At 41.6% G+C, this 27,043-nt stretch overlaps 1 protein-coding gene across 1 annotated transcript in view; it reads left to right on the top strand.

Moving 5' to 3' along the window:
- LOC143807649 (clavesin-2) overlaps window positions 1-27,043 on the top strand; it is a 134,036-nt gene that overhangs the window by 85,401 nt on the left and 21,592 nt on the right. The window contains exon 3 of the mRNA XM_077289450.1: window positions 20,303-20,413. Within this exon, the coding sequence (XP_077145565.1) occupies window positions 20,303-20,413 (111 nt within the window). The remainder of the gene's footprint in view (window positions 1-20,302; window positions 20,414-27,043) is intronic.

Below are 27,043 nucleotides of genomic sequence, written 5' to 3'. Positions count from 1 at the left end.
AAAATGCGCGCTTTTCCTTCCTTCCGTGACGTCACGGCTTCTGATTGGTCGCGTGCCGCCCATGTGGCCGCGACGCGACCAATCACAGCAAGCCGTGACGTAATTTTCAGGTCCTTCTAGGCATTCAGTATTTTAAAATTACGTCCCGGCTTTGTGATTGGTCGCGTCGCGGTCACATGGGCGACGCGACCAATCACAAGCCGTGACGTTACGGGAGGCAGGAGACGCGCGCATTTTAAAATGCGTGCGTGTCCAGCCTCCCGTGACGTCACGGCTTGTGATTGGTCGCGTCGCCCATGTGACCGCGACGCGACCAATCACAAAGCCGGGACGTAATTTTAAAATACTGAATGCCTAGAAGGACCTGAAAATTACGTCACGGCTTGCTGTGATTGGTCGCGTCGCGGCCACATGGGCGGCACGCGACCAATCAGAAGCCGTGACATCACGGAAGGAAGGAAAAGCGCGCATTTTAAGCAAACAACGCTGCCGGTTCCCTCGGTGAGGTCCAGGCTGCGTCGGAGAGGTGAGTATAGCAATATTTTTTATTTTAATTCTTTCTTTTACACATTAATGTTGTTTCGATACCGATACCCGATACCACAAAAGTATCGGATCTCGGTATCGGAATTCCGATACCCGCAAGTATCGGCCGATACCCGATACTTGCGGTATCGGAATGCTCAACACTAGTCTCCAGCCCTTCGGCAGACAAACTTCCTTTTGCTACAGCAAAATATTATACAATTTGACTCAAATGTCCAGAGCACATGCTACTATTTTTCTACAAGCAAGTTAAAATTATTATTGTTATTATGTATAGACAGGGTGGACCATTTATATGGATACAACTAAATTAAATTAGAATGGTTGGTGATATCAACTTCCTGTTTGTGGCACATTAGTATATGGAACTGGGAAGATTTTTCAGGATGGGTGGTGACAATAGCGGCCATTTTGAAGTTGACCATTTTGGATCCAACTTTATTTTTTCCAATGGGAAGAGGGTCATGTGACACATCAAACTTATTGAGAATTTCACAAGAAAAACAACAGTGTGCTTGGTTTAAACGTAACTTTATTCTTCCATGAGTTATTTGCAAGTTTATGACAACTTATAGATTGTAGGCTTGCGAGCAGGGCCCTCATTCCTCTTGGTATCTGTTTTGATCTTTATGTTTATTGTTATGCTGTAATGTCTATTGTCTGTACAAGTGCCCTCTAAAATGTAAAGTGCTGCGGAATATGTCGGCGCTATAAAAATAAAATTATTATTTTTATTAATAACTTATAAAATGTGTTCAAAGTGCTGCCCATTGTGTTGGATTGTCAATGCAACCCTCTTCTCCCACTCTTGACACACTGATAGCAATACCGCAGAAGAAATGCTAGCACAGGCTTCCAATATCCTTTGTTTCAGAAGCTGCACATCTCGTATCTTCACAGCATAGACAATTGCCTTCAGATGACCCCAAAGATAAAAGTCTAAGGGTGTCATATCGGGAGACCTTGGTGGCCGTTCAACTGGCCCACGACAACCAATCCAGTTTCCAGGAAACTGTTCATGTAGGAATGTTCAGACCTGACACCCATCTCTTTTTTAGTGCTCTGGGGATTATTTATGAAAATCGTTTATAACGTTATGCCCTGGCTGAATCCAAGCTATGTCAGCATCAGCAGGGAGACCAGCCAGCAGAAGAATTCTGCTCTGAGTTCCACAGATTGTGCACAGACATCAGGTGGAATATTCCCGCCCTCCAAGGTAATTTTTGTCAGGGTCTTTCTTGGAGAGTAAAGGACGCCTTGGTCATGTACAAAGACCACTGTTTCCTTGGAGGCCGTCAAGTCCTTAGCTATCTGTGTGGATCATCGTCTTCGAAAAAGACCAAAGGAGACACCATTATCTACTGGGGTCTTGTACTTAATAAACTTAGGTTGGATCCCACTGAGAAACCCATGCAGTTGGGGGGGACTCATTGTACTGGTCTGCCAGTGACTTGGGGCAAAACAAGAGTTTGTTTTTTGTGGTCAGAAAGGTAATTTTGTAGATACAAGCCCCTCAATATTTGGAGAATAGCAACTTTGATGTACATATCTCCTCCACTGGTAGGTTGCCATTTTTGTTGCCCGCTGAAGACCTATTAAGTGGAAAATGTATGTTTATTTCCACATTTTTGGATAGTGGGGTGGGATCCAATCTTATTGGCGTACTCTTCGTCCGGTTCCAGGGCCTAATTCCTTATAAGTTGCCTAAGCCTATTCCCATAATCACTATAGATTCTGCATATCTGAGTCAGTGGCATTCCACTCAGGCCATTCAGGATTTATGTCTTCAGGTAGGGGCTATGCACACTGAATCCATTAATTATTATGTATTACAGCGTCTGCCCTCCCTGATGGTTCTAAGTCTTCCTTGGCTGACTTGAAACACTCAAGTGGTGGACTAGCAGGCACAGAAGGTAGTGAGGTGTAGCAATTACTGTCTAAATAACTGCATGAGCCCCTGTATAGCCACGGTCTCTACCAAGTCCATGACGGAGTATTTGTCTGATTTTGAGTATTTTTTCAGAGCAAAGGTGTCAGGAGTTGCCACCTCATCACCCTTATGATTGCTCAGTCAATTTAATTCCAGGGGCAAAGTTGCCAAAAAGCACGTTATATAACATTTCAGTTCCTGAGAGGCAGGCCATGAAATATTATATTACAGAGAGCTTTGCTACGTGGCAGACCGACCTCATCCCTCATGGTAGCAGGGCTTTTCTCTGTTAAGAAAAAAGATGGGGGGATGCTCCCTTCTAGGACTTCTGCAAACTTAATCGAATTCGGTTCTTGCAGCCCCATGCACTAGCCTGGACCATATTTATGGCAAGACAGTGATAGGAACACGCACAGGATGAAAAAAACCCATCTATTGACATCAGGGATCTCAGGGTTGCTCAGAACAAGTTTCAGGTATTGTCCCTCTAATCTTACTCTAGTGGCAGTGCTCCCCTTCCTATCTGTCTTGCCGTACCTCATCTGGCTTCTTAGTGGAGCATGACATCTGTGTTAAACCCTACCAGTTGATCAAATCTCCCTTTATGAACATTTTTCTACCTTTATAAGACCCTATGTGCGCTATTCTCATTCCAGTTTAGCTACCCATTTTTGAGCTCTTGACACTGCTGAACATCTTCTGATTTCCAAAGGCTATAAATATGTGTTATTCATTTGTTTTCTTGACTGATCACTGCTTCTGTGGTCCTCACTGTCACATTTCTTGATTCTTCTTCAAAAGAGCTTGAACAGCATGTATTGAAAACCCAGTTTGCTTTAAAATCTTTGCCTGGTGGAGACCATGTTGCTGCAATATAGCCACCTTGTGACTTGTTTCTGTGCTGTCTTACCATGGTATATGACCTGTGACATGAAACTGTCTTCCAGAACCTCACCTTTGCAGCAGCTTCACAGCTGTTTTGTTTCAGATAATTACTCTGTTTTAACCTAAATATGAAAATGATGATCATTATTGTTTGCTAGATATAATTATTTACTGATTTACCTGACTATAATCCTAAATAATCCCTGATTTTGGACAAGTTTAAATTAAATGGGAGAATTGATGTTGTATTGAAGGCAAAGAATGGTCCTATTAAATATTGATTTGATTTAGATTTTTCTTCAGATCGTTCACTTTGCATTTTCTTGTATATGAAATATAATCTGTTACCATTTCTGTTTTTTAAAGCATTCTTACTTTGCAGCATTTTGTCCACATCTGCATAAAACTTTTGCACAGTACTATACGTGGATGATCTTTTAGTCTGTTTAGATTGAGAAGGGATTGATACAGGAATACAGCAAATCCTAAATCAGAATTTTGAAAGCAATGATAATACACAGCAGTTTTCTGCTGAACCAAATGCGCAAAATACAAGAAATAATTGAAGCTTTTGAATTCAAACATGCAAAACCAATGGAAGTCAACTACCCGACGGAGATAAACAAAGTAATTAGCGGCCAAGTGACAATCAGTTCAGTAAGGCAGTAGGAAAATGTTTATACATAACAACTGCTAAAAGACCCGACATTTCAGCAGTATTAGGAATCTTGTACACTATATCTAATATTTGTGTTTTATAAAGTTCTCAATGTCAAGCCAGATTACTGGAATGCTTTAAAGAGAATTAGAGAAAATAAATCCTTATACTTTGTTAGCCAGCAGATAAAAAAATATAAAAAATTGAGAGTCTTCAGTGGTTGATACCTTTTATCCCTTTTCCGACATTGGGCCTTTGATGTGGGCTTCGGCATTGAGCCCACATTTTTCCTGGCATGTCAGCTGTTTTGAACAGCTGACGTGTGCCTCTAACAGCCGCAAGTGGAATCGTGATCCATCCGCTGTTAACCTGTTAAATGCCGCTGTCAATCCTAGACAGTGGCATTTAACTCGCGCTTCTGGTAAGCGTCCCTGAAATCCCACCCATCTGTGAACCCATCACATGATCGCAGGTCATGCTGGGTTGGCATGACAAGCAGAGGTCGTCAGCAGACCTCTATGGTTGTCATAGCTGAATATGACAGCAATTCTCATAGCAACTGAACATTTCTGCTACATACTCTGATCATATCCAGTATATAGCAGAGCCAATCAAAGTACTGCCGCTTCTAGTCTCTCATGGAGACTATTGAAGCATGCAAAAAGTAAAAAATGTTTAAAAAAAAATAAAAAATATATATAAATGTTCAAATCACCACTAGTGTTGACTCTTGAGCGATACCATCCGATACTTGAAAGTATCGGTATCGGAAAGTATCGGCCGATACCGGCAAAGTATCGGATCTAATCCGATACCGATACCCGATACCAATACAAGTCAATGGGACTCAAGTATCGGACGGTATCCCTGATGGTTCCCAGGGTCTGAAGGAGAGGAAATTCTCCTTCAGGCCCTGGGAACCATATTAATGTGTAAAATAAAGAATTAAAATAAAAAATATTGATATACTCACCTCTCCGGAGGCCCCTGGACATCACCGCTGGTAACCGGCAGCCTTCTTTGCTTAAAATGAGCGCGTTTAGGGCCTTTCATGACGTCACGGCTTCTGATTGGTTGCGTGCCGCTCATGTGACCGCCACGCGACCAATCACAAGCCGTGACGTCATTCTCAGGTCCTAAATTCCGAATTCTAGGAATTTAGGACCTGAGAATTACGTCACGGCTTGTGATTGGTCGCGTGGCGGTCACATGAGCGGCACGCAACCAATCAGAAGCCGTGATGTCATGAAGGCGCTGAACGCGCTCATTTTAAGCAAAGAAGGCTGCCGGTTACCAGCGGTGATGTCCAGGGGCCTCCGGAGAGGTGAGTATATCAATATTTTTATTTTAATTCTTTATTTTTTACATGGATATGGATCCCAGGGCCTGAAGGAGAGTTTCCTCTCCATCAGACCCTGGGAACCATACACTGGGAACTTCCGATTCCGATTCCCGATACCACAAAAGTATCGGATCTCGGTATCGGAATTCCGATACCGCAAGTATCGGACGATACTTGCGGTATCGGAATGCTCAACACTAATCACCACCTTTCACCCCATTAAAAAAAAAAAAGAAAAAAAAAAATCAAATTTACACCTATTTGGTATCGCCGCGTTCAGAATCGTCAGAATCACCCGATCTTTCAATATAAAAAAAGAGTTAACCTGATCAGTAAACAGCATAACGAGAAAAAATCAAAACAACAGAATTCCTTTTTTTTTGGTCACCGCTACTCTGCAATAAAATGCAATAATGGATGATCAAAAGATCATGTCTACATCAAAATGGTATCATTAAAAACATCAGTTTGGCACACAAAAAATAAGCCCTCACCTAGCCCCAAATAACAAAAAATGGAGACGCCACAGGTCTCGGAGAATGGTGCCATTTTTTTTAAACAAAATTTTTTCACCACTAGACATATTTGTTGTCTATGAAATCGTAATGATCTGGAGAATCATAATGGCAGGTCAGTTTTAGCATTTAGTGAACATGGTAAAAAAACTGTGGAATTTCACTATTTTTTGTAATTTCACCACACTTGGATTTTTTTCCCATTTTCCAGCACCTGATATGTTAAAACCAATGGTGTCGTTCAAAAGTACAACTTTTCCCACAAAAAACAAGCCCTCACATGGCCATTTTGACAGGAAAATAAAAAAGTTATGGCTCTAAGAAAAGGAGGAGCAAAAAACAAAAAACAAAAAAACTAAAATACCTCCGGTCATGAATGACTAACTGAAAAGATAGTAATATAGCAGCTTTCCAGAATACTCAGGTCTCTATCAGGCATAGTATAACACACTAACTGAAGAGTCACATATTTTATGAGAATGAAAATGAGAACTCATCTTTGCTCTGAGTTTTTATCCAGTCTCCCCCTATATACAGACCCCCAGTCGGACATTTGGTGCATATAACTAAGTACACTATATTACATTTGATGTATCTGAAAGTACCTGTGATCTTGTAGTAATGATGTGAGTTGAGAAACTTTATCTTGTCCATTGTCATTATTCAGACTAACAAGCTAGGCCAAAGGGACTGAGCCTTAATAAGAGGTGCTGGGTTGAGCGAAACAGATCGGCCAATTTCAAAAGTCGCCAACTTTTGGGAAAGTCGGGTTTCATGAAACCCGACCCGATCTCACTGTGGGATCGGGTCGGCCGTCGGCGATCTTCGCTCCAAAGTCGGGTTTAGTTTTTCATATATATATATGTCATTGAGACACATATATTTATATTTACTTCAGCGCGATATATGTAAAAAGCTGGTAATTCAATTGCCAGCTTTTCATTTCTCCTGCCTAAACCCGACATGATATGAGACATGGTTTACATACAGTAAACCATCTCATATCCCCCTTTTTTTTGCATATTCCACACTACTAATGTTAGTATTGTGTATGTGCAAAATTTCGGCGCTATAGCTATTAAATTTAAGGGTTAAATCACGGAAAAAATTGGCGTGGGCTCCCGCGCAATTTTCTCCACCAGAGTGGTAGAGCCAGTGACTGAGGGCAGATATTAATAGCCTAGAGAGGGTCCACACTCGACGTCATATGAGGACATCCAGCAGAGGGCACATCACCACGACTGAAGGTAACTACAGGTCATTGACCTCCATTAGCTTCATTCGCGGGGATGCGCCCCCTGCTTGATGTCCTCATATGACCTCGAGCGTGGGAAAAAGTTCCCAGGCTGCAGTTCATGAGGACATCCAGCAGAGGGCGCATCACCGCGAATGAAGGTAAATACAGGTCATTGACCTACATTACCTTCATTCCAGGGGTTTTACAGGCACGAGCACAGCTGCATTATAGCAGAGCTCCTGCCTGTAAAATATTTTAACAGCTTCAGATGGATTTACATCGTGGGACGTTACAGATCTACGGATGGTATGTATATTGTTGGTTTATTATTTTTCCTTTGTTACAGAACGATGGTCTTCAGGTGGATTACCAGTATAATAAAATATTACAACAACCTGTGTCTTTATTTCATTAAAATACTTTGCAATATTGTGTGTGTGTTTTTTTAACCATTTCATACAATTGGATTAATAATGGATAGGTGTCATAATTGAAGCCTCTCCATTATTAATCTGGCTTAATGTCACCTTACAATAGCAAGGTGACATTAACCCTTCATTACCCCATATCCCACCGCTACACGGGAGTGGGAAGAGAGTGGCCAAGTGCCAGAAAAGGCGCATCTTCCAGATGTGCCTTTTCTGGGGTGGCTGGGGGCAGATGTTTGTAGCCAGGGGGGCCAATAACTGTGGACCCTCTCTAGGCTATTAATATCTGCCCTCAGTCACTGGCTTTACCACTGTGGTAGAGAAAATTGCGCGGGAGCCCACACCAATTTTTTCCGCGATTTAACCCATAAATTTAATAGCTACAGCGCCGAAATTTCGCACATACACAATACTAACATTAGTAGTGTGGAATATGCAAAAAAAAGGGGGATATGACATGGTTTACTGTATGTAAACTGTAAACCATATCTCATATCATGTCGGGTTTAGGCAGGAGAAATGAAAAGCCGGCAATTGAATTACCGGCTTTTCACATAAATCGCGCTGAAGTAAATATAAAAATATATAGATTTTCCAGTAACTTGCATTGGGTTTCGTGTTTCGGCCGATCCCCGACCCCGACTTTTCAAGAAGATCGGCCGATTTCACTCGACTCGACTTTTGAGAAAGTCGGGTTTCATGAAACCCGACTCGACCTCAAAAAAGGAAAAGTCGCTCAACCCTAGTGCTGGGTGCTGGTAGAGTATCAAAAGCTGCAGCTATCTTGGAGGTCAATTTATCAAAAAGTGCTCAAATACTATCACACAATGGCACTTCGCATCAATATGTAATCCACGAACCTCAGTATAAATAAACAAGGGGGAATGAAGAGATCCATTAGAATAAAAATTAACTTTTATTAATAAATTAAAAGAACAAAAACCATGAGCAATAATTAAAAAGCAGAGTGCCTCACCAATGAGATGGCCCAGACTTCCAATAGATAACAATGTATAATTATGAAAATTTATGTAACAGTGATAGGGACTATACCGTTCTCAAAACAAATGAGGTCACCCAATGGAGAAATATGCCTGGATTTGAAGTTTAACCAGTAACAAAGAGTAACTTCAGGTAAGTCACTGAATATCTACCTATCATCAATGCATATCAATAGATCATGGTAGCAGGTCTAAGTAACCCTATAGAGTATAAGATAATACCTAATAGCGAGGAGTGAAACAAGTGGCCATAGACCATAGAAAATACAATGCTCGCAAAGTATAGGAAACGGATTCACCTTGGAGAGTCTGGAGTAGTGTCTCCTTACCCCAATGCGCGTTTCACCAGGATTAGCTATTCTGGAGGGCATGCAGATGATACTGTTTGTACTTTCTGAAGTTTAACATATGTAGTTCCTCTAAACTATCTTAAATGACTTCACAATTTAATTTGTGTCAATTCTTTTCCTGTAATGCTTGATATTGTGATATTAGAGATAATAGTAGCTGTATGTCTCAAACAGTTTTCTCTTGCAATTTCTAAGTGCTGATCTAATTCTGCTGAAAGCTGAGATCTGCAATGTGATTCTCTACCCAAAGACACTTTTCCTGAGGCATTGGTTTGGGGGTGATATATTATTTTTAATAATTTTACCTACAACTACATCATCACGCTTGTATCTCTAAGAGGCATATCCTGTTGCATCACGCAAATACTAAAATGACATTAGTCACTTTCTACATAGCATTGCTGTAAAAACCTAACTTCAAGTACATAATATTACCTATCAACATTACTTTTCTGGCGGAATGAAGCACAAAAGAGCATAGGATAACATTACATAGAAGCATCAGGAAATATACATACAGAGCCATGTTGTATTTCCCTGTAAAAGGGTGAATGATAGCATATGGTTCACATCATTGAATGGTAGACTATGGCATAAAAAATCCATGATAGTTCAAAATTTACTGTATCAGTTTTAGAACTTTTATTCTTGAATCAAAGTGGTAAAACAATTTTCAATTCACTAACAAGTATGTTACAGGTTCTACCTGTGGCCAAAGTGGCACAAAAACATGTTGAACCGTTTGGCTAGTCGGAGTGATCAATAAATACAGTACAAAGAGGGCCGTTGTCACTTTTTTCCTGACTCCTAAATATACATTGATACACAGCAGCCAGTAAGTCACTATTGAGAAGAGTAGAGAGACACATACCCTTATGAATACAGTAGACTTATAGCTGAGTTCACTGTTTTTTGCTTGTAATATCATCTATTTGCCAAATGGCACACTATTTTGTATGCCATTGTGGATTTGCCCTCGCAGTATGCTGCCCTTACAGAGATAACATGATCAGGTGGCAGACATGCTTTAAATATTTAATAGAAAATATAATTCCTGACTTTCAAATGATATTTGATTTTTCAGTCTCCACTAAATGAAGACAGATTTGAAGCATTTCCAATGGGATTTGTCTTGTGGTTGCCATTTGGTCTATCGCATTTTTCATTACCATTTAATAAGAGCTTTTGTTTTAATGTAACTCAGCCTGCGCCATTAAATAGACCTGATTTATTGTTACATTTTGCATCAGTGAGAAGATAATCTTCCACAATGGTTTCCCGCAACATTAACAGCCATATTATTCGAACCAGATACGTATTGAATTGGATACAGAATTGAAAATCATAGATAAGGCTTCAAGTTCCTTTGTGCAGAACATTTTAGTAATTTTTGCCGCACTGTACTAGAACTGTGAAGTGTGAAATGTCTTTCCTGTGACACTTTAAAATTAGATTGCTAAACTTTCCTTTTGTCAATGAGACACAGATAATGTTAGCTTCCAATGCATTTAATGTAATCTGTAGACCAACATGACCCACTGCTTATATATTATTTCACTAGGAGCACTGTCACATCATTTTCATTTAGCAATAAAACCAAAGCTACTAAGGATATTGTTGTAAAATTTTTATGTAATTTATTTCCCCTTTGTGCCCCAAGATAATAAAAATGTCCACATCCATTAATTTCTAAGGAAGGAAAAGGGGGTCCCTATTTATTTGGTACTATTATTTTTTGAGGTACTGACTGTTTCATTTTTTAAAGAATGTCTATATTTATCACTAGTGTTGAGCATTCCGATACCGCAAGTATCGGGTATCGGCCGATACTTGCGGTATCGGAATTCCGATACCGAGTTCCGATACTTTTGTGGTATCGGAAATCGGAATCGGAAGTTCCCAGTGTATGGTTCCCAGGGTCTGGAGGAGAGGAGACTCTCCTTCAGGCCCTGGGATTCATATTCATGTAAAAAATAAAGAATTAAAATAAAAAATATTGATATACTCACCCATCCGGGGGCCCCTGGACCTTACCGATTGTAACCGGCAGCCTCCGTTCCTAAGAATGAGCAGTTTAAGACCTTTGATGACGTCGCGGCTTGTGATTGGTCGCGTGCCGCTCATGTGACCGCTCACGCGACCAATCACAGGCAGCGACGTCATCGCAGGTCCTAAACTCCTCATTTACGAGTTTAGGGTCTGCGATGATGTCGCGGCCTGTGATTGGTCGCGTGAGCGGTCACATGAGCGGCACGCGACCAATCACAAGCTGTGACGTCATCGAAGGTCTTAAACTGCTCATTCTTAGGAACGGAGGCTGCCGGTTACAATCGGTAAGGTCCAGGGGCCCCCGGACAGGTGAGTATATCCATATTTTTTATTTTAATTCTTTATTTTTTACATGAATATGGATCCCAGAGCATGGAGGAGAGATTCCTCTCCTTCAGACCCTGGGAACCATCCAGGATACCTTCCGATACTTGAGTCCCATTGACTTGTATTGGTATCGGGTATCGGTATCGGTGATATCTGATATTTTTCGGGTATCGGCCGATACTATCTGATACCGATACTTTCAAGTATCGGAAGGTATCGCTCAACACTATTTATCACCCCATTATTTCTGAGTTACATTATTTGGAGGCATTGGGCATAATAGGACATATGGTAAAAGGGGCATTTGAGGCAGCAAACAAAACAAGATCAGAGGAATGTTAGAGGATATGAAGATTGTGTAGGTCGGATAAATGTAAGGCATCAAAAATGTCTAAAAAGTAAACTTGTATTTTGTGTCTGCTAAATTTACTGGTGCTGGTAGAAGTTTTCATGAAATATGGGCCAGATGGAAAATTGATCAGCTCAGACTTCACTTGTGAGCAGCTGAATTTAACTGAGCTGTATTTTCTTAAATGATCTGTAGAGTGTCTTAGTGCAGCGCCCCAGAGTCCTGGTCATTGCAGTAATGTCGCTCTCCCACCAGGGGGAGTGATGGTACGTCTGATGGTACTAAAAGAGTTCACCTGACCAGGTATCACAGTCACACACTACACTTCACACTCCGGCCACCAGGGGGAGCAAAAGGTTCTATCTATTAGGCCACTCCTCACACTCGGGTAAAACTGGGCGTTGGATAGGAAGTTAGAGAACCTGCCTTGGTGAGACCCAGAGAAGACCTGTCAGGCAGACAGGGAGAGAAGGAGGAACATCTGAGCTGCAGACAGAGGTCCCTGTAAGGGGTGGGATCCTGACAGAGACTTAGCAAGAGATAGAACGTTACGGAGCTGCGCCTGTACCTCATTGCGGCAGCATCCTAAGAAAGGACAAGAAGCAAAGTATATTGTGGAGAAGTGAGAAACGAGATCACAGCACAAGGAGATAATACCAGGAGGAGTCCTGCCTTAAGATCGGCAACATCCTTCTGAGGCGCGTAGCCGGTGGCCAGAACACCGAGGGAGTAATAGGCTCTACGCATTACTTCAAACAACGTCAGGACAGTTAATTCCAAGTTGGCTGCCCAACCTTTAACCTAATGAAGACAACGGAGGCAAATTGTGGGAGAGGGGCGTCACTAGGGTCCCTATAAAATAGCTCCAGGCCTACCCCATCATATGGGTCGTCCTAGCCATACCATCTGGGGGACGGAGAGAGAACATCAGAAACATACACGACAGTTGTGAGGACTATCCCGTGGTGCTCAGCAGGGAGGTACTACAACACACAGGCGCTAGTAGGAAGGCTACTGATTTCCACCTGCAAAGGGAACTCTGGATGTGCCTTCGGACTGGCCGGACTCAGCCAGCCCTGTGAACAGTGCTCTGGACTGCGGACACTGAAGTCCTCAGTAAAAGGTAAAGAGACTGCAACCTTGTGTCTTCGTTATTTACTGCGACCTACAATCACCACCTACCCTACCGGGAAGCCCTGGGGACATACTTCACCTGTGGGAAGGTACACCATCTAGCTGCTATAACATCACCCCAGTGGACCCCTCAGCAGCGTCGGTCACACTGACCGAATACCACAGGTGGCGTCACGAACACTTGACAAACTACACCTTTAATTGGGCGCTCCTTAGCAGGGCCACAGACCGGGTCGGGCCACCATGACATCCCCAAAACCGATACAGAGGGACCCGGTACCGAGTGCCCCACTGCCCTGCGGCTGGGGGCGATCCATTAGTAGAACTGGTATCTACCTGCTATGACTGATAAAGCATATTCATATGTGTAACGAACAAACCAAGAAGACAAATACATGAACCTGACAGGTCCTTGTTCAGACTAGAAAAAGCCATTTTCGGACCCTGGTCTGCCCCTGCCTGACCACAGAGATTAATCAATATAAAGCTAGTACTCAGCTTAAATGCATTGAGACAAAATTTATTGTAGTACACGAAAAACGTTTTGGTCCAAATAGAACCTTCTTCACTAATGTAGGGTACGTGGTTCTCAGATTAAAGTCTGGAAATGCTGGGCATTGTAACGGGAGCCTGCAGTAAGTAGAACATGGAAACTGATTTGTGCATATGAGTCGGGTATTCGTGCCACCGGACACGGAATCCACCACGTGAACTGTGCTCACGGTGTTTTCTTATATGACCACAGAGATTGGCACCCTACGGTATTGAAATGTCTACCCCACTCGACGGTGGCTTACCCTGAATTTCCTTAGCAGCTCCTAGGATCACTAGAGTAGCAGTTCCCTATGGAGATAAGAAGTCACATACAAAACTTTCTGCAACCAACATAAACTACAGCAAAGTGAATGAATCCAACAAAGTCTATCACAGCAGGAAACACGAGTAGGGGAAGGTATTTCAAGCTGCACCTGAAAAGTGGTAGGATACACAAACAGAGCAAATAAAAAACACCTGTTACCTAAAACCGATAGAAATGAAGAAAACATCTACAGAAAAGATGGCCCAGTGAAAAGAGAAGCTTACCACACAGCACAGAATCAAGGGTTCGAATCTGAAGTTATATGGTCATTATAAAGTAGTAATATAGTCTTTGTATTGTGGTTTTAATTCAGAAACAGTATGGTAATATTAACTATTTCAGGACCATCCACGGCCAAAAAATGTCCTTGTGGTAGGCAATAAACTTCTACAGAGATGTCCTGAAATAGCATAATAGAGCAGCTGCAGCCATACTCTTCAAAGAGAAGGCAGAGATGGGTGGTTACCATCTCTGCCTTCCCTATTACTGTATACATTGTGCTGAACAAAGGCTGCGTATACAGAATTGGAAGTACTCCACACTATGTGTAGTGAAGAAGCAAGAGCTGCTAGGCCTTGGAGGCTGAAATCCTGCTGCAACTGGGGCCACTATATCAGCCCCATTTTCAGAGGAGATCAGATTATAATAAGAATTGAAATGTTGAAATGTCCCCTAAAGGTCTTTTGTGAATTTATGGAACATTATGTAAAATAAATGAAAAATAAATGAAAATAATGTCACTACCAGACTAAATTGCTGTTGTCCGATATATACAAAAATTGTTACAGAAAGAAGAACAAATTTTAAAATGTATTTCAGTGGTCCTTAATGGTCATTAACAAATAAAAAAAGCATGAAAAATAACTTAAAAATTAAACCCTATGTATCATGATGAAAAGATGCAAAAATTATGAGAATTACGAAAAGATTTACAGTTCTTAAACCTGCATTATTTTTAAATGTTCTGGGTCATGAACTGGGGTTTATGGCCTGGTCTTGAGCTATATAAAACAATGGAAGTAGCACACCGTCTTGAGGTCAAACCACGTGCATTTTAATTGCCCATCTGGCGAGAAAAATCCACATTCCTGGACCGAAACGTCACCAGATGGGCAATTAAAATGTACATGATTTGACCTCAAGACGGTGTGCTACTTCCATTTTTAAATATATTTACTAGGTTTGGTACATACCTGGGAAGCTTTTGAATCCCACCAAGAATATTTGTGCTGCTTTTTGTTATTTTTTCTAGTCTTGAACTAGTTAGTGAATTGTATAGTGGTTTTAATTGACTATTAAATGATACAAAACAAATTAAATTGCTGTAACATGGCTGAACAGAGAATTTAGCAGATAAAAGTGATAGTGCAAGTATATGTGCATTTTAAATGGAGCCAAATAATAATTTTCAATTGATTGAATTTTGCCTCATCCATAAGAGGGGTTACTAAATATGTTTTGGAACATACAAATGTTGCTATCTTATACATAGCCATTTACATTACATCGTAAAAATATATAATGTAATTGCAATAGTGCTTAGACATACTTTGTATGACGGGATTTAGTTTGTCATTTTGATGGCTTATTGATTTCCATGGAAAAGTCACAATTACTTAGTGACCTTTTTTTTGTAACATCTTCTAATAGTTATGTCAGCTATCAATTAAGTCTCGTGACAGTCTAATACAAGACTGTCGTACTGAATAAAGCCTTGATGACTGTCATATGTTTTAACATTCCCCCTGGCATCCCTCTCACCACTTACAAGGTAACAGAATTTCCATGTGTTTATTACACAGGGCTCATCATTCTTGCTCAGTAGAACGCACAGCATTTTGGATTGTGACTTTGGTATCATTTTTTCAGCATGCTGTGAGCTCTAGATATGTTGCTTTCTCTAGTTTAATATGACGTAAACACATTAGAATGCACCAATAGAAATGCCATAAAAAGTCCTCCCATTAAAGTTGTTATCCTCTTAATATATTGCAGTCATCATATTATATAGCACTGTGTACTTACAATTACTTATTTTGTCTTTCTACCCAGCTAGTTCTTCTCTTTCTTTGCTCTACGCAGAAACAAGAAGTCTCTTTTCCCCTCTTCAATTCCTGACCCAGCTGCTCTGTCCCTCCCCCTGCCAGGGACTTTTGCAGTGACTCATGAGATGCAGGGAATATTGACCTCCTGTTTCTAGATATAGCTAAGAAGGATTCATCTAGTCAGTTTTTAATCAAATGATGTCACAGATCGATTGGAAAGCAGAATAATTAGCTGAGTAGAAATGCAAAATGAGCAGTTGTAAGTACAAAGGGCTATATAATATGATGATTGCAATCAGGGCCGGCTCCAGGTTTTCATGGGCCCTGGGCGAAAGAGTCCCGGTGGGCCCCTTTAACACCTATCACAATTCATAATGTACGGATACGGCAGAGAAATATAGGTATAGTACAATGCCAAAGATTTCACTTACTTCTTACATTACATGAGTGATATTTATTGTGCATTCTACATTAGCTCAGAAACCGGACAGGGTCGTCACATCCTGTATTATGCACCACTACTTCCGAAACGTGTGTAGGGGTGCATAATACAGGACGTGGAGACCCCGCAAGGAAGATACTCAGTATAGTTTTTTGCATTCCCCTTCTTTTTGCACTTTGCACTTTGATTCAATCAGGAACACTTTGTTATGTGATTAATTTTCCTACATTGATTGTAATGCGGCACATGGCGCTTTGGCTTATATATATGGCACATACTCTGTGTATATAAGGTTTGAATATTTTTTGCACTGTCGCACTTTTTTATCTGCACTTTTTTACTTGTATTTCTGAGTGATCTGCTTATATGTAAGTAGGGTCAGCCATTACTACCTATACTGGAGCAGCCATGTATGTTGGCTCCTAGTCCTATTATGCACACTAATGCTTGTTTATGCATTTTTTATTATTTTTTAACTTTGCCATCTATATTTAATAAAGGCATTTTATAATCTATTCCCTGTACAGTGCTTCTCTGGGGATCCATTGTTTGGTTGGTTGGGCTGTTTTGCTTGTTTTGGGTAGTACTCACCCGCTTTTTCACAGAGCACTGGTTACTATATTTTTACATATATATATATACAGGTCCTTCTCAAAAAATTAGCATATAGTGTTAAATTTCATTATTTACCATAATGTAATGATTACAATTAAACTTTCATATATTATAGATTCATTATCCACCAACTGAAATTTGTCAGGTCTTTTATTGTTTTAATACTGATGATTTTGGCCTACAACTCCTGATAACCCAAAAAACCTGTCTCAATAAATTAGCATATCAAGAAAAGGTTCTCTAATCGACCTATTACCCTAATCTTCTGAATCAACTAATTAACTCTAAACACATGCAAAAGATACCTGAGGCTTTTAAAAACTCCCTGCCTGGTTCATTACTCAAAACCCCCATCATGGGTAAGACTAGCGACCTGACAGATGTCAAGAAGGCCATCATTGACACCCTCAAGCAAGAGGGTAAGACCCAGAAAGAAATTTCTCAACAAATAGGCTGTTCCCAGAGTGCTGTATCAAGGCACCTCAATGGTAAGTCTGTTGGAAGGAAACAATGTGGCAGAAAACGCTGTACAACGAGAAGAGGTGACCGGACCCTGAGGAAGATTGTGGAGAAGGACGTGTGGAAACATCCAGAGCCACCGTGCACAGGCGTGTGCAGGAAATGGGCTACAGGTGCCGCATTCCCCAGGTAAAGCCACTTTTGAACCATAAACAGCGGCAGAAGCGCCTGACCTGGGCTACAGAGAAGCAGCACTGGACTGTTGCTAAGTGGTCCCAAGTACTTTTTTCTGATGAAAGCAAATTTTGCATGTCATTCGGAAATCAAGGTGCCAGAGTCTGGAGGAAGACTGGGGAGAAGGAAATGCCAAAATGCCGGAAGTCCAGTGTCAAGTACCCACAGTCAGTGATGGTGTGGGGTGCCATGTCAGCTGCTGGTGTTGGTCCACTGTGTTTCATCAAGGGCAGGGTCAATGCAGCTAGCTATCAGGAGATTTTGGAGCACTTCATGCTTCCATCGGCTGAAATGCTTTATGGAGATGAAGATTTCATTTTTCAGCACGACCTGGCACCTGCTCACAGTGCCAAAACCACTGGTAAATGGTTTACTGACCATGGTATTACTGTGCTCAATTGGCCTGCCAACTCTCCTGACCTGAACCCCATAGAGAATCTGGGGGATATTGTGAAGAGAAAGTTGAGAGACGCAAGACCCAACACTCTGGATGAGCTTAAGGCCGCTATTGAAGCATCCTGGGCCTCCATAACATCTCAGCAGTGTCACAGGCTGATTGCCTCCATGCCACGCCGCATTGAAGCAGTCATTTCTGCCAAAGGATTCCCGACCAAGTATTGAGTGCATAACTGAACATTATTATTTGATGGTTTTTTTGTTTGTTATTAAAAAACACTTTTATTTGATTGGACGGTTGAAATATGCTAATTTATTGAGACAGGTTTTTTGGGTTATCAGGAGTTGTAGGCCAAAATCATCAGTATTAAAACAATAAAAGACCTGACAAATTTCAGTTGGTGGATAATGAATCCATAATATATGAAAGTTTAATTGTAATCATTACATTATGGTAAATAATGAAATTTAACACTATATGCTAATTTTTTGAGAAGGACCTGTATATATATATATATATATATATATATATATATATATATATATATATTCTATACATATTTACTTTTTTATTGTCCTACATATTTTATCTGGGTAATTTATAAGTGCTTCTGTGATTCTAATAGATGCTCAATATGGACAGAGCACTGACTGGAACTGTGCCAGTGCCACTCCTCTGACTGGAAGCCAAACGCTACTGGGAGGAATAAAGTTCATTTCCTTCTGGCAGTAGAGCTCTCAGTGCGGGTGCCGCACAGTGTCAGAATGCTGTTAACCTGATTGATAACGTTATTATATTTGACAGGTTCCCTTTAAAGGGGTTGTCTGACAGAGTTTGAGCCGAGTGTCATTAGCAGTATCTGCCTGATGCTCTCACATGAGAGAACATACAGTCGACTGACCGCAGAGGAAGCAAAAGAGTATACAGACATTGCAGCACGGGATCACAGCTGATTCTTTTTGTCAGGAAAAACATGTATAAAAACAAGCAGTAAAAGATTTACCTCACAAAAAGAGTCAGCTGTGATCCCATGCTGTAATGTCTGTATACGCTTTGCATCCTTCCCTCCCCAGGAACTGTGGTATAATCAGACCATGTTTTTGCACATCCAGATGCAGCCAGGCTTGGACTGGCCCACAGGAGAACAGGAGAATAATCTGGTGGGCCCCTGCACAAGAGTGGGCCCCCACCTTCTTATTTGAGAAGTACTTGACTCAATATGCATGAATTACTATATACAGATAAAGGCAGCTCCTATTTATTTAACAATCTACATAGTTTATTGTTATATAAAGTTGTGATTGAGGATAATGTCACATTTGCATATAGCTGAAAAGTGTGGCCCTGGCAAGTGCTTTGTTTTCAACATATCCAATTCGTGGAACTTATTTTTATTCCAATATGTATTGGTTGAAATGTACTCTGTTCATGGGAAAACCGCTTTAAGTCTAAATTCCCACAAAATTCACAGCGAACTGCTGTCAGATTTTTGATTCGATAGCACTCACGCAGAACACTGATCCATGTTATTCAATAGGGCTGTTCAGATGAACAGTTTTTCTCTCCGTCCAAATGTCTGTGGGAATAAAATCACAGTATGCAATACTTTGGTTTGATTCATGGACCAGAATAATGCATGTAATGGCTGTAGATCTTGCACTCATTAAAAAATTTGGAAGAACACAGCTGCACTCGGATCAAGTCATGTTGGCGATTTGCAGAGGTGACTGGCCCAATTTTTCATACACTTGACTTCTTTGGGCCTAAATTTTTTAGAAATACTTGCTTTGTTTTAGTTCCATCAATGGCACCTTGAAGCAATCCTCCAGTCTTGGACTGAAAAGTGACTAATCGGAACATCAATTTCCGCCGAGGAGACAGCAGAGACAAATAGAGGACGCTAGTCAAATAGAGTATACATTAGAAATGAGAAATCACTTTTTAGTGTCGGGCTGGAGGGTCATGTTAAACCATTGCCAGTCTTGGCTAGGTCTATGAATTAATGCTGCAATGTTCCTAATGATTTTTCCCACAGGGAAGAACAGAATTGCTTGTTAAAACTGACTGTCTTATAAAGTGTCTTATTTTTTACTCCTTGAGGACTCTGACTGGAGCCAGTGTTATCCCATTAATTACTATTTAAGTCTGTATTTGGGGAAAATATCTTTAATTACTGACTTCAGTGTGTTTTGCACCCATGGCCAGTTATTTAGCATCTAAGGGCAGATGAAATGAACTAGATAAGACAAAAATAGCCTTTACTTACACATAGCATGCGCCATCCTGAAAGAAAACCCAGAGGCTGATATAAATGATATATTAAGCTGGATTTTCATTTACAGCATTTTTTTGTAAAGTGATTGCTGCTGAGTGAAAAGTCACAGGGTTTTTAATTTCTCATTATCTTGCCTATAACCATGAATACCTTGTTTTTTTTACTAATACCGTACATGTTTTCAGTGTCTTGTTCTTTAGCTTACCATATTTTTCTATTTTACAGGATAGTTTTCCAGCTCGGTTTGGAGGAATCCATTTTGTCAATCAACCATGGTACATTCATGCCCTTTATACAGTCATAAGGCCCTTCTTGAAAGAAAAGACAAGGAAAAGGGTATATTTATTGTTCCAATGTAGAATACATTTACAAAAATCAGATCACATTGACAGTTTTAACAGTACTGAATAATATTACAAGTCATAATATACAATGTAATACCTTATTAACCCCTTCATGACCCAGCCTATTTTGGCCTTAATGACCTTGCCGTTTTTTGAAATTCTGACCAGTGTCCCTTTATGAGGTAATAACTCAGGAACGCTTCAACGGATCCTAGCGATTCTGAGATCGTTTTTTTGTGACATATTGGGCTTCATGTTAGTGGTAAATTTAGGTCGATAATTTTTTAGTTTATTTGTGAAAAAAATGGAAATTTGGCGAAAATTTTGAAAATTTCCCAATTTTCACATTTTGAATTTTTATTCTGTTAAACCAGAGAGTTATGTGACACAAAATAGTTAATAAATAACATTTCCCACATGTCTACTTTACATCAGCACAATTTTGGAAACAATTTTTTTTTTTGCTAGGAAGTTATAAGGGTTAAAATTTGACCAGTGATTTCTCATTTTTACAACAAAATTTACAAAACCATTTTTTTTAGGGACCACCTCACATTTGAAGTCAGTTTGAGGGTTCTATATGGCTGAAAATACCCAAAAGTGACACCATTCTAAAAACTGCACCCCTCAAGGTGCTCAAAACCAAATTCAAGAAGTTTATTAACCCTTCAGGTGTTTCACAGCAGCAGAAGCAACATGGAAGGAAAAAATGAACATTTAACTTTTTAGTCACAAAAATGATCTTTTATCGAATTTTTTTTTATTTTCCCAAGGGTAAAAGGAGAAACTGGACCACGATCGTTGTTGTCCAATTTGTCCTGAGTACGCTGATACCTCATATGTGGGGGTAAACTACTGTTTGGGCGCACGGCAGGGCTCGGAAGGGAAGGAGCGCCATTTGACTTTTTCAATGAAATATTGGCTCCAATCTTTAGCGGACACCATGTCGCGTTTGGAGAGCCCCCGTGTGCCTAAACATTGGAGCTCCCCCACAAGTGACCCCATTTTGGAAACTAGACCCCCCAAGGAACTAGTCTATAAGCATAGTGAGCACTTTGAACCCTCAGGTGCTTCACAAATTGATCCGTAAAAATGAAAAAGTACTTTTTTTTCACACAAAATTTCTTTTAGCCTCAATTTTTTCATTTTCACATGGGCAGCAGGATAAAATGGATCCTAAAATTTGTTGCACACTTTCTCCTGAGTACACTGATACCTTACATGTGGGGGTAAACCACTGTTTGGGCACATGGTAAGGCTCGGAAGGGACGGAGCGCCATTTGACTTTTTGAATGAAAAATTATCTCCATCGCTAGCGGACACCATGTCACGTTTGGAGAGCCCCTGTGTGCCTAAACATTGGAGCTCCCCCACAAGTGACCCCATTTTGGAAACTAGACCCCCCAAGGAACTTATCTAGAAGCATAGTGAGCACTTTAAACCCTCAGGTGCTTCACAAATTGATCCGTAAATATGAAAAAGTACTTTTTTTTCACACAAAATTTCTTTTAGCCTCAATTTTTTCATTTTCACATGGGCAACATGATAAAATGGATCCTAAAATTTGTTGGGCAATTTCTCCTGAGTACGCCGATACCTCATATGTGGGGGTAAACCACTGTTTGAGTGCACGGCAAGGCTCAGAATGGGAGGCGTGCCATTTGACTTTTTGAATGGAAAGTTAGCTCCAATCGTTAGCGGACACCATGTCGCGTTTGGAGAGCCCCTGTGTGCCTAAACATTGGAGCTCCCCTACAAGTGAGCCCATTTTGGAAACTAGACCCCCCAAGGAACTTATCTAGAAGCATAGTGAGCACTTATAACCCCCAGGTGCTACACAGAAGTTTATAACGCAGAGCCGTGAAAATAAAAAATAATTTTTCTTTCCTCAAAAATGATTTTTTAGCCCACAATTTTCTATTTTCCCAAGGGTAACAGGAGAAATTGGACCGCAAAAGTTGTTGTCCAGTTTGTCCTGAGTACGATGATACCCCATATGTGGGGGTAAACCACTGTTTGGGCGCACGGCAGGGCTCGGAAGGGAAGGCACGCCATTTGGCTTTTTGAATGGAAAATTAGCTCCAATCATTAGCGGACACCATGTCGCGTTTGGAGAGCCCCTGTGTGCCTAAACATTGGAGCTCCCGCACAAGTGACCCCATTTTGGAAACTAGACCTCCCAAGGAACTTATCTAGATGTGTGGTGAGCACTTTGAACCCCCAAGTGCTTCACAGAAGTTTATAACGCAGAGCCATGAAAATAAAAAATAATTTTTCTTTTCTCAAAAATGATTTTTTAGCCCACAATTTTCTATTTTCCCAAGGGTAACAGGAGAAATTGGACCCCAAAAGTTGTTGTCCAGTTTCTCCTGAGTACGCTGATACCCCATATGTGGGGGTAAACCACTGTTTTGGCACACGTCGGGGTTAGGAAGGGAAGTAGTGATGTTTTGAAATGCAGACTTTGATGGAATGCTCTGCGGGTGTCAGGTTGCGTTTGCAGAGCCCCTGATGTGCCTAAACAGTAGGAACTCCCCACAAGTGACTCCATTTTGGAAACTAGACCCCCATGGGAACTTATCTAGGTGTGTGGTGAGCACTTTGAACCCCCAAGTGCTTCACAGAAGTTTATAACGCAGAGCCGTGAAAATAATAAATGTGTTTCCTTTCCTCAAAAATATTTTTTTAGCCCAGAATTTTTTATTTTTGCAAGGGTAACAGGAGAAATTTGACCCTAAAAGTTGTTGTCCAGTTTCTCCTGAGTACGCTGATACCCCATATGTGGGGGTAAACCACTGTTTGGGCACATACCGGGGCTCGGAAGGGAAGTAGTGACGTTTTGGAATGCAGACTTTGATGGAATGGTCTGCGGGCATCATGTTACGTTTGCAGAGCCCCTGATATGCCTAAACAGTAGAAACCCCCCATAAGTGACCCCATTTTGGAAACTAGACCCCCCAATGAACTTATCTAGATGTGTGGTGAGCACGTTCAACCCCCAAGTGCTTCACAGACGTTTACAACGCAGAGCCGTGAAAATAAAAAATCATTTTTCTTTCCTCCAAAAAGATGTTTTAGCAAGCAATTTTTTATTTTCACAAGGGTAACAGGAGAAATTGGACCCCAATATTTGTTGCCCAGTTTGTTGTGAGTACGCTGATACCCCATATGTGGGGGTAAACCACTGTTTGGGCACACGTCAGGGCTCGGAAGGGAAGTAGTGACATTTGAAATGCAGACTTTGATGGAATGGTCTGCGGGCGTCACATTGCATTTGCAGAGCCCCTGATGGTCCTAAACAGTAGAAACACCCCACAAGTGACCCCATTTTGGAAACTAGACCCCCCAAGGAACTTATCTAGATGTGTGGTGAGCACGTTCAACCCCCAAGTGCTTCACAGAAGTTTAAAACGCAGAGCCATGAAAATAAAAAATAATTGTTCTTTCCTCAAAAATTATGTTTTAGCAAGTAATTTTTTATTTTTGCAAGGGTAACAGGAGAAATTGGACCCCAACAGTTGTTGCCCAGTTTGTCCTGAGTACGCTGGTACCCCATATGTGGGGGTAAACCACTGTTTGGGCCCACGTCGGGGCTTGGAAGGGAGGGAGCACCATTTGACTTTTTGAACGCAAGATTGGCTGGAATCAATGGTGGCGCCATGTTGCGTTTGGAGACCCCTGATGTGCCTAAACAGTGGAAACCCCTCAATTCTAACTTCAACACTAACCCCAACACACCCATAATCCTAATCCCAACTGTAGCCATAACCCTAATCACAACCCTAACCCCAACACACCCCTAACCACAACCCTAACCCCAACACACCCGTAACCCTAATTCCAACCCTAATCCTAACCCTAATCCCAACCCTAACCCTAATCCCAACCCTAACCACAACTGTAACGCCAACACACCCCTAACCCTATCCGTAACCCTAACCACAAGCCTAATCTTAACCCTATTTCCAACCCTAGCCCTAATTCCAACCCTAACTCTTATTCCAACCCTAACCCTAAGGCTATGTGCCCACTTTGCAGATTCGTGTGAGATTTTTCCACACGATTTTTGAAAAATCTGCAGGTAAAAGGCACTGCGTTTTACCTGCGGATTTACAGCGGATTTCCAGTGTTTTTTGTGCGGATTTCACCTGCGGATTCCTATTGAGGAACAAGTGTAAAACGCTGCGGAATCCACACAAAGAATTGACATGCTGCGGAAAATACAACGCAGCGTTTCTGCACGGAATTTTCCGCACCATGGGCACAGCGGATTTAGTTTTCCATAGGTGTACATGGTACTGTAAACCTGATGGAAAACTGCTACGAATTCGCAGCGGCCAATCCGCTGCGGATCCGCGGCCAATCCGCTGCGGATCCGCGGCCAATCCGCTGCAGATCCGCGGCCAATCCGCTGCGGATCCGCTGCGGATCCGCAGCCAAATCCGCACTGTGTGCACATGCCATAACCCTAACCCTAACCCTACCCGTAACCCTAACCCTACCCCTAGTTCTAACCCTAACCCTAGTTCTAACCCTAACCCTAATGGAAAAAGAAAAAAAAAATATTTTCTTTATTTTATTATTGTCCCTACCTATGGGGGTGATAAAGGGGGGGGTTAATTTATTATTTTTTTATTTTGATTGCTGTGATAGAACCTATCACAGTGATCAAAATGTACTTTTAACGAATCTGCTGACCGGCAGATTCGGCGGGCGCACTGAGCATGCGCCCGCCATTTTGGAAGATGGCGGCGCCCAGCGAGGAGGCGGACGGACACCGGGAGCTTCAGTAAGTATAAGGGGGGAGAGATCGGGGCACGGGGGGGCCGTCGGAGCACAGGGGGGTGGCATAGCAGCACGGGGGGAGCGGGCAGGAGCACGGGGCAGCGGAGCACAGGACCGAGGGGAGCGGAGCACAGATCGGTCGCTTGGGGGGGCGATCGGTGGGGTGGGGGGGTGACATTAGTGTTTCCAGCCATGGCAGATGATATTGCAGCATCGGCCATGGCTGGATTGTAATATTTCACCAGTTTTTCAGGTGAAATATTACAAATCGCTCTGATTGGCAGTTTCACTTTCAACAGCCAATCAGAGCGATCGTAGCCACGGGGGGGTGAAGCCACCCCCCCTGGGCTGAAGCACCACTCCCCCTGTCTCTGCAGATCGGGTGATATCGGAGTTAACCCCTTCACCCGATCTGCAGGGACGCGATCATTCCATGACGCCACATAGGCGTAATGGGTCGGATTGGCACGGGTTTTCATGACGCCTACGTGGCGTCAAAGGTCGGGAAGGGGTTAAAGGGATTATCTGGACTTTACTTAATTTGTGCTATGGGGCTAATATCTTACAGTCAGGTAGTTGCTAACTACATGCCTGTTCTCCCTGTCACTGATCTCTGCCGGCTTAGATCAGGCACGGGACCCTTCTGCCGGCGATTCTGCAACTCCTGGTGGATTTTTTTGCTAAATCATCTTATTTTCTCTTCTGCTCTGTTCTTGGAGTGTCTCTACCAATGTCATGTCATTGACGGCCAACTCCCGGTAACTGAAGGGATTCAGCAGTCACTCAACAAAAAGTCTGCAGTGACGCCCCAATGACAGAGCAGACTGGAAGAGGAAGAACTTCTCTGTTCACATGAGGACTAAGGAAGCACAACTGTTGGTAGGACTGGTTCTTGACGGCACTAAGTCTGCAGACATCGGCACCAGGCAGAACAGGCAGATAATTAGCAACTAGCTGCCTGTAAGACTTTAACACTACTCCTCCTTGGTCAAGTTCATCTAGAATACTGTGTCCAGTTCTGGGCACCACATGATAAAAAAAGACAATTAAAAACACAAGAAAGTTCAGAAAAGAGCTACCAGGGTAGTGAGCGGACTGCAAATTATGTCCTATGAGGGACATTTAAAGGATCTGGGAATGTTTAGCTTGCAAAAAAGAAGGCTAAGAAGAGACAATAGCCATCTACAAATATCTGAAGGGATGTCACAGTGTAGAGGGATCATCATTATTCTCACTGGCACATGGAAAACCAAGAAGCAATGGAATGAAACTGACAGGGAGAAGATACAGATTAGATATTAGGAAAAACTTTTTTCACAGTGAGGGTGATCAATGAGTAGAACAGTCTGCCACGAGAGGTGATGAGTTCTTCAATGGAAGGCATCAAACCGAGGCTGGACAGCCATCTGTCTGAGATGGTTTCGTGAGTATTGCTTTGAGCAGGGAGTTGGACACGATGACCATGGAGGTCCCTTCCAACTCTAACATTCTATGATTTTATGATTCTGTGATCACCATAGCAAAAAATTATTCTGTGTAGACATGGCTGGGTATTATCATTGCATATATTTGCCTGACAATGGAAAAATTACATAATTTTCACTGTTCTACATACTATATTTTCAAAAGATGTCAGGTTCAGTTATGAAATGAACCATTTGCTAATGATTTTGACCCACTGAATGCAAATCTAACAATGGAAATTTTAAGTCGACTCTTGTTTTTATATCAGAGAGTTTTCTTTTATTGCTACATAGCCTTTACTATTTACTGGACCTGTGTTTTAACATATTAGATCTCTAAAGCAGCTATGAATATCTCTCACTCTTTAGATACT

This window comes from Ranitomeya variabilis, chromosome 2, assembly GCF_051348905.1.
Source record: "Ranitomeya variabilis isolate aRanVar5 chromosome 2, aRanVar5.hap1, whole genome shotgun sequence".
Classification (NCBI taxonomy): Eukaryota; Metazoa; Chordata; class Amphibia; order Anura; family Dendrobatidae; genus Ranitomeya; species Ranitomeya variabilis.
Note: the sequence above shows the minus strand (reverse complement) of the source record. Positions and strands in the feature narration are given on the sequence as shown.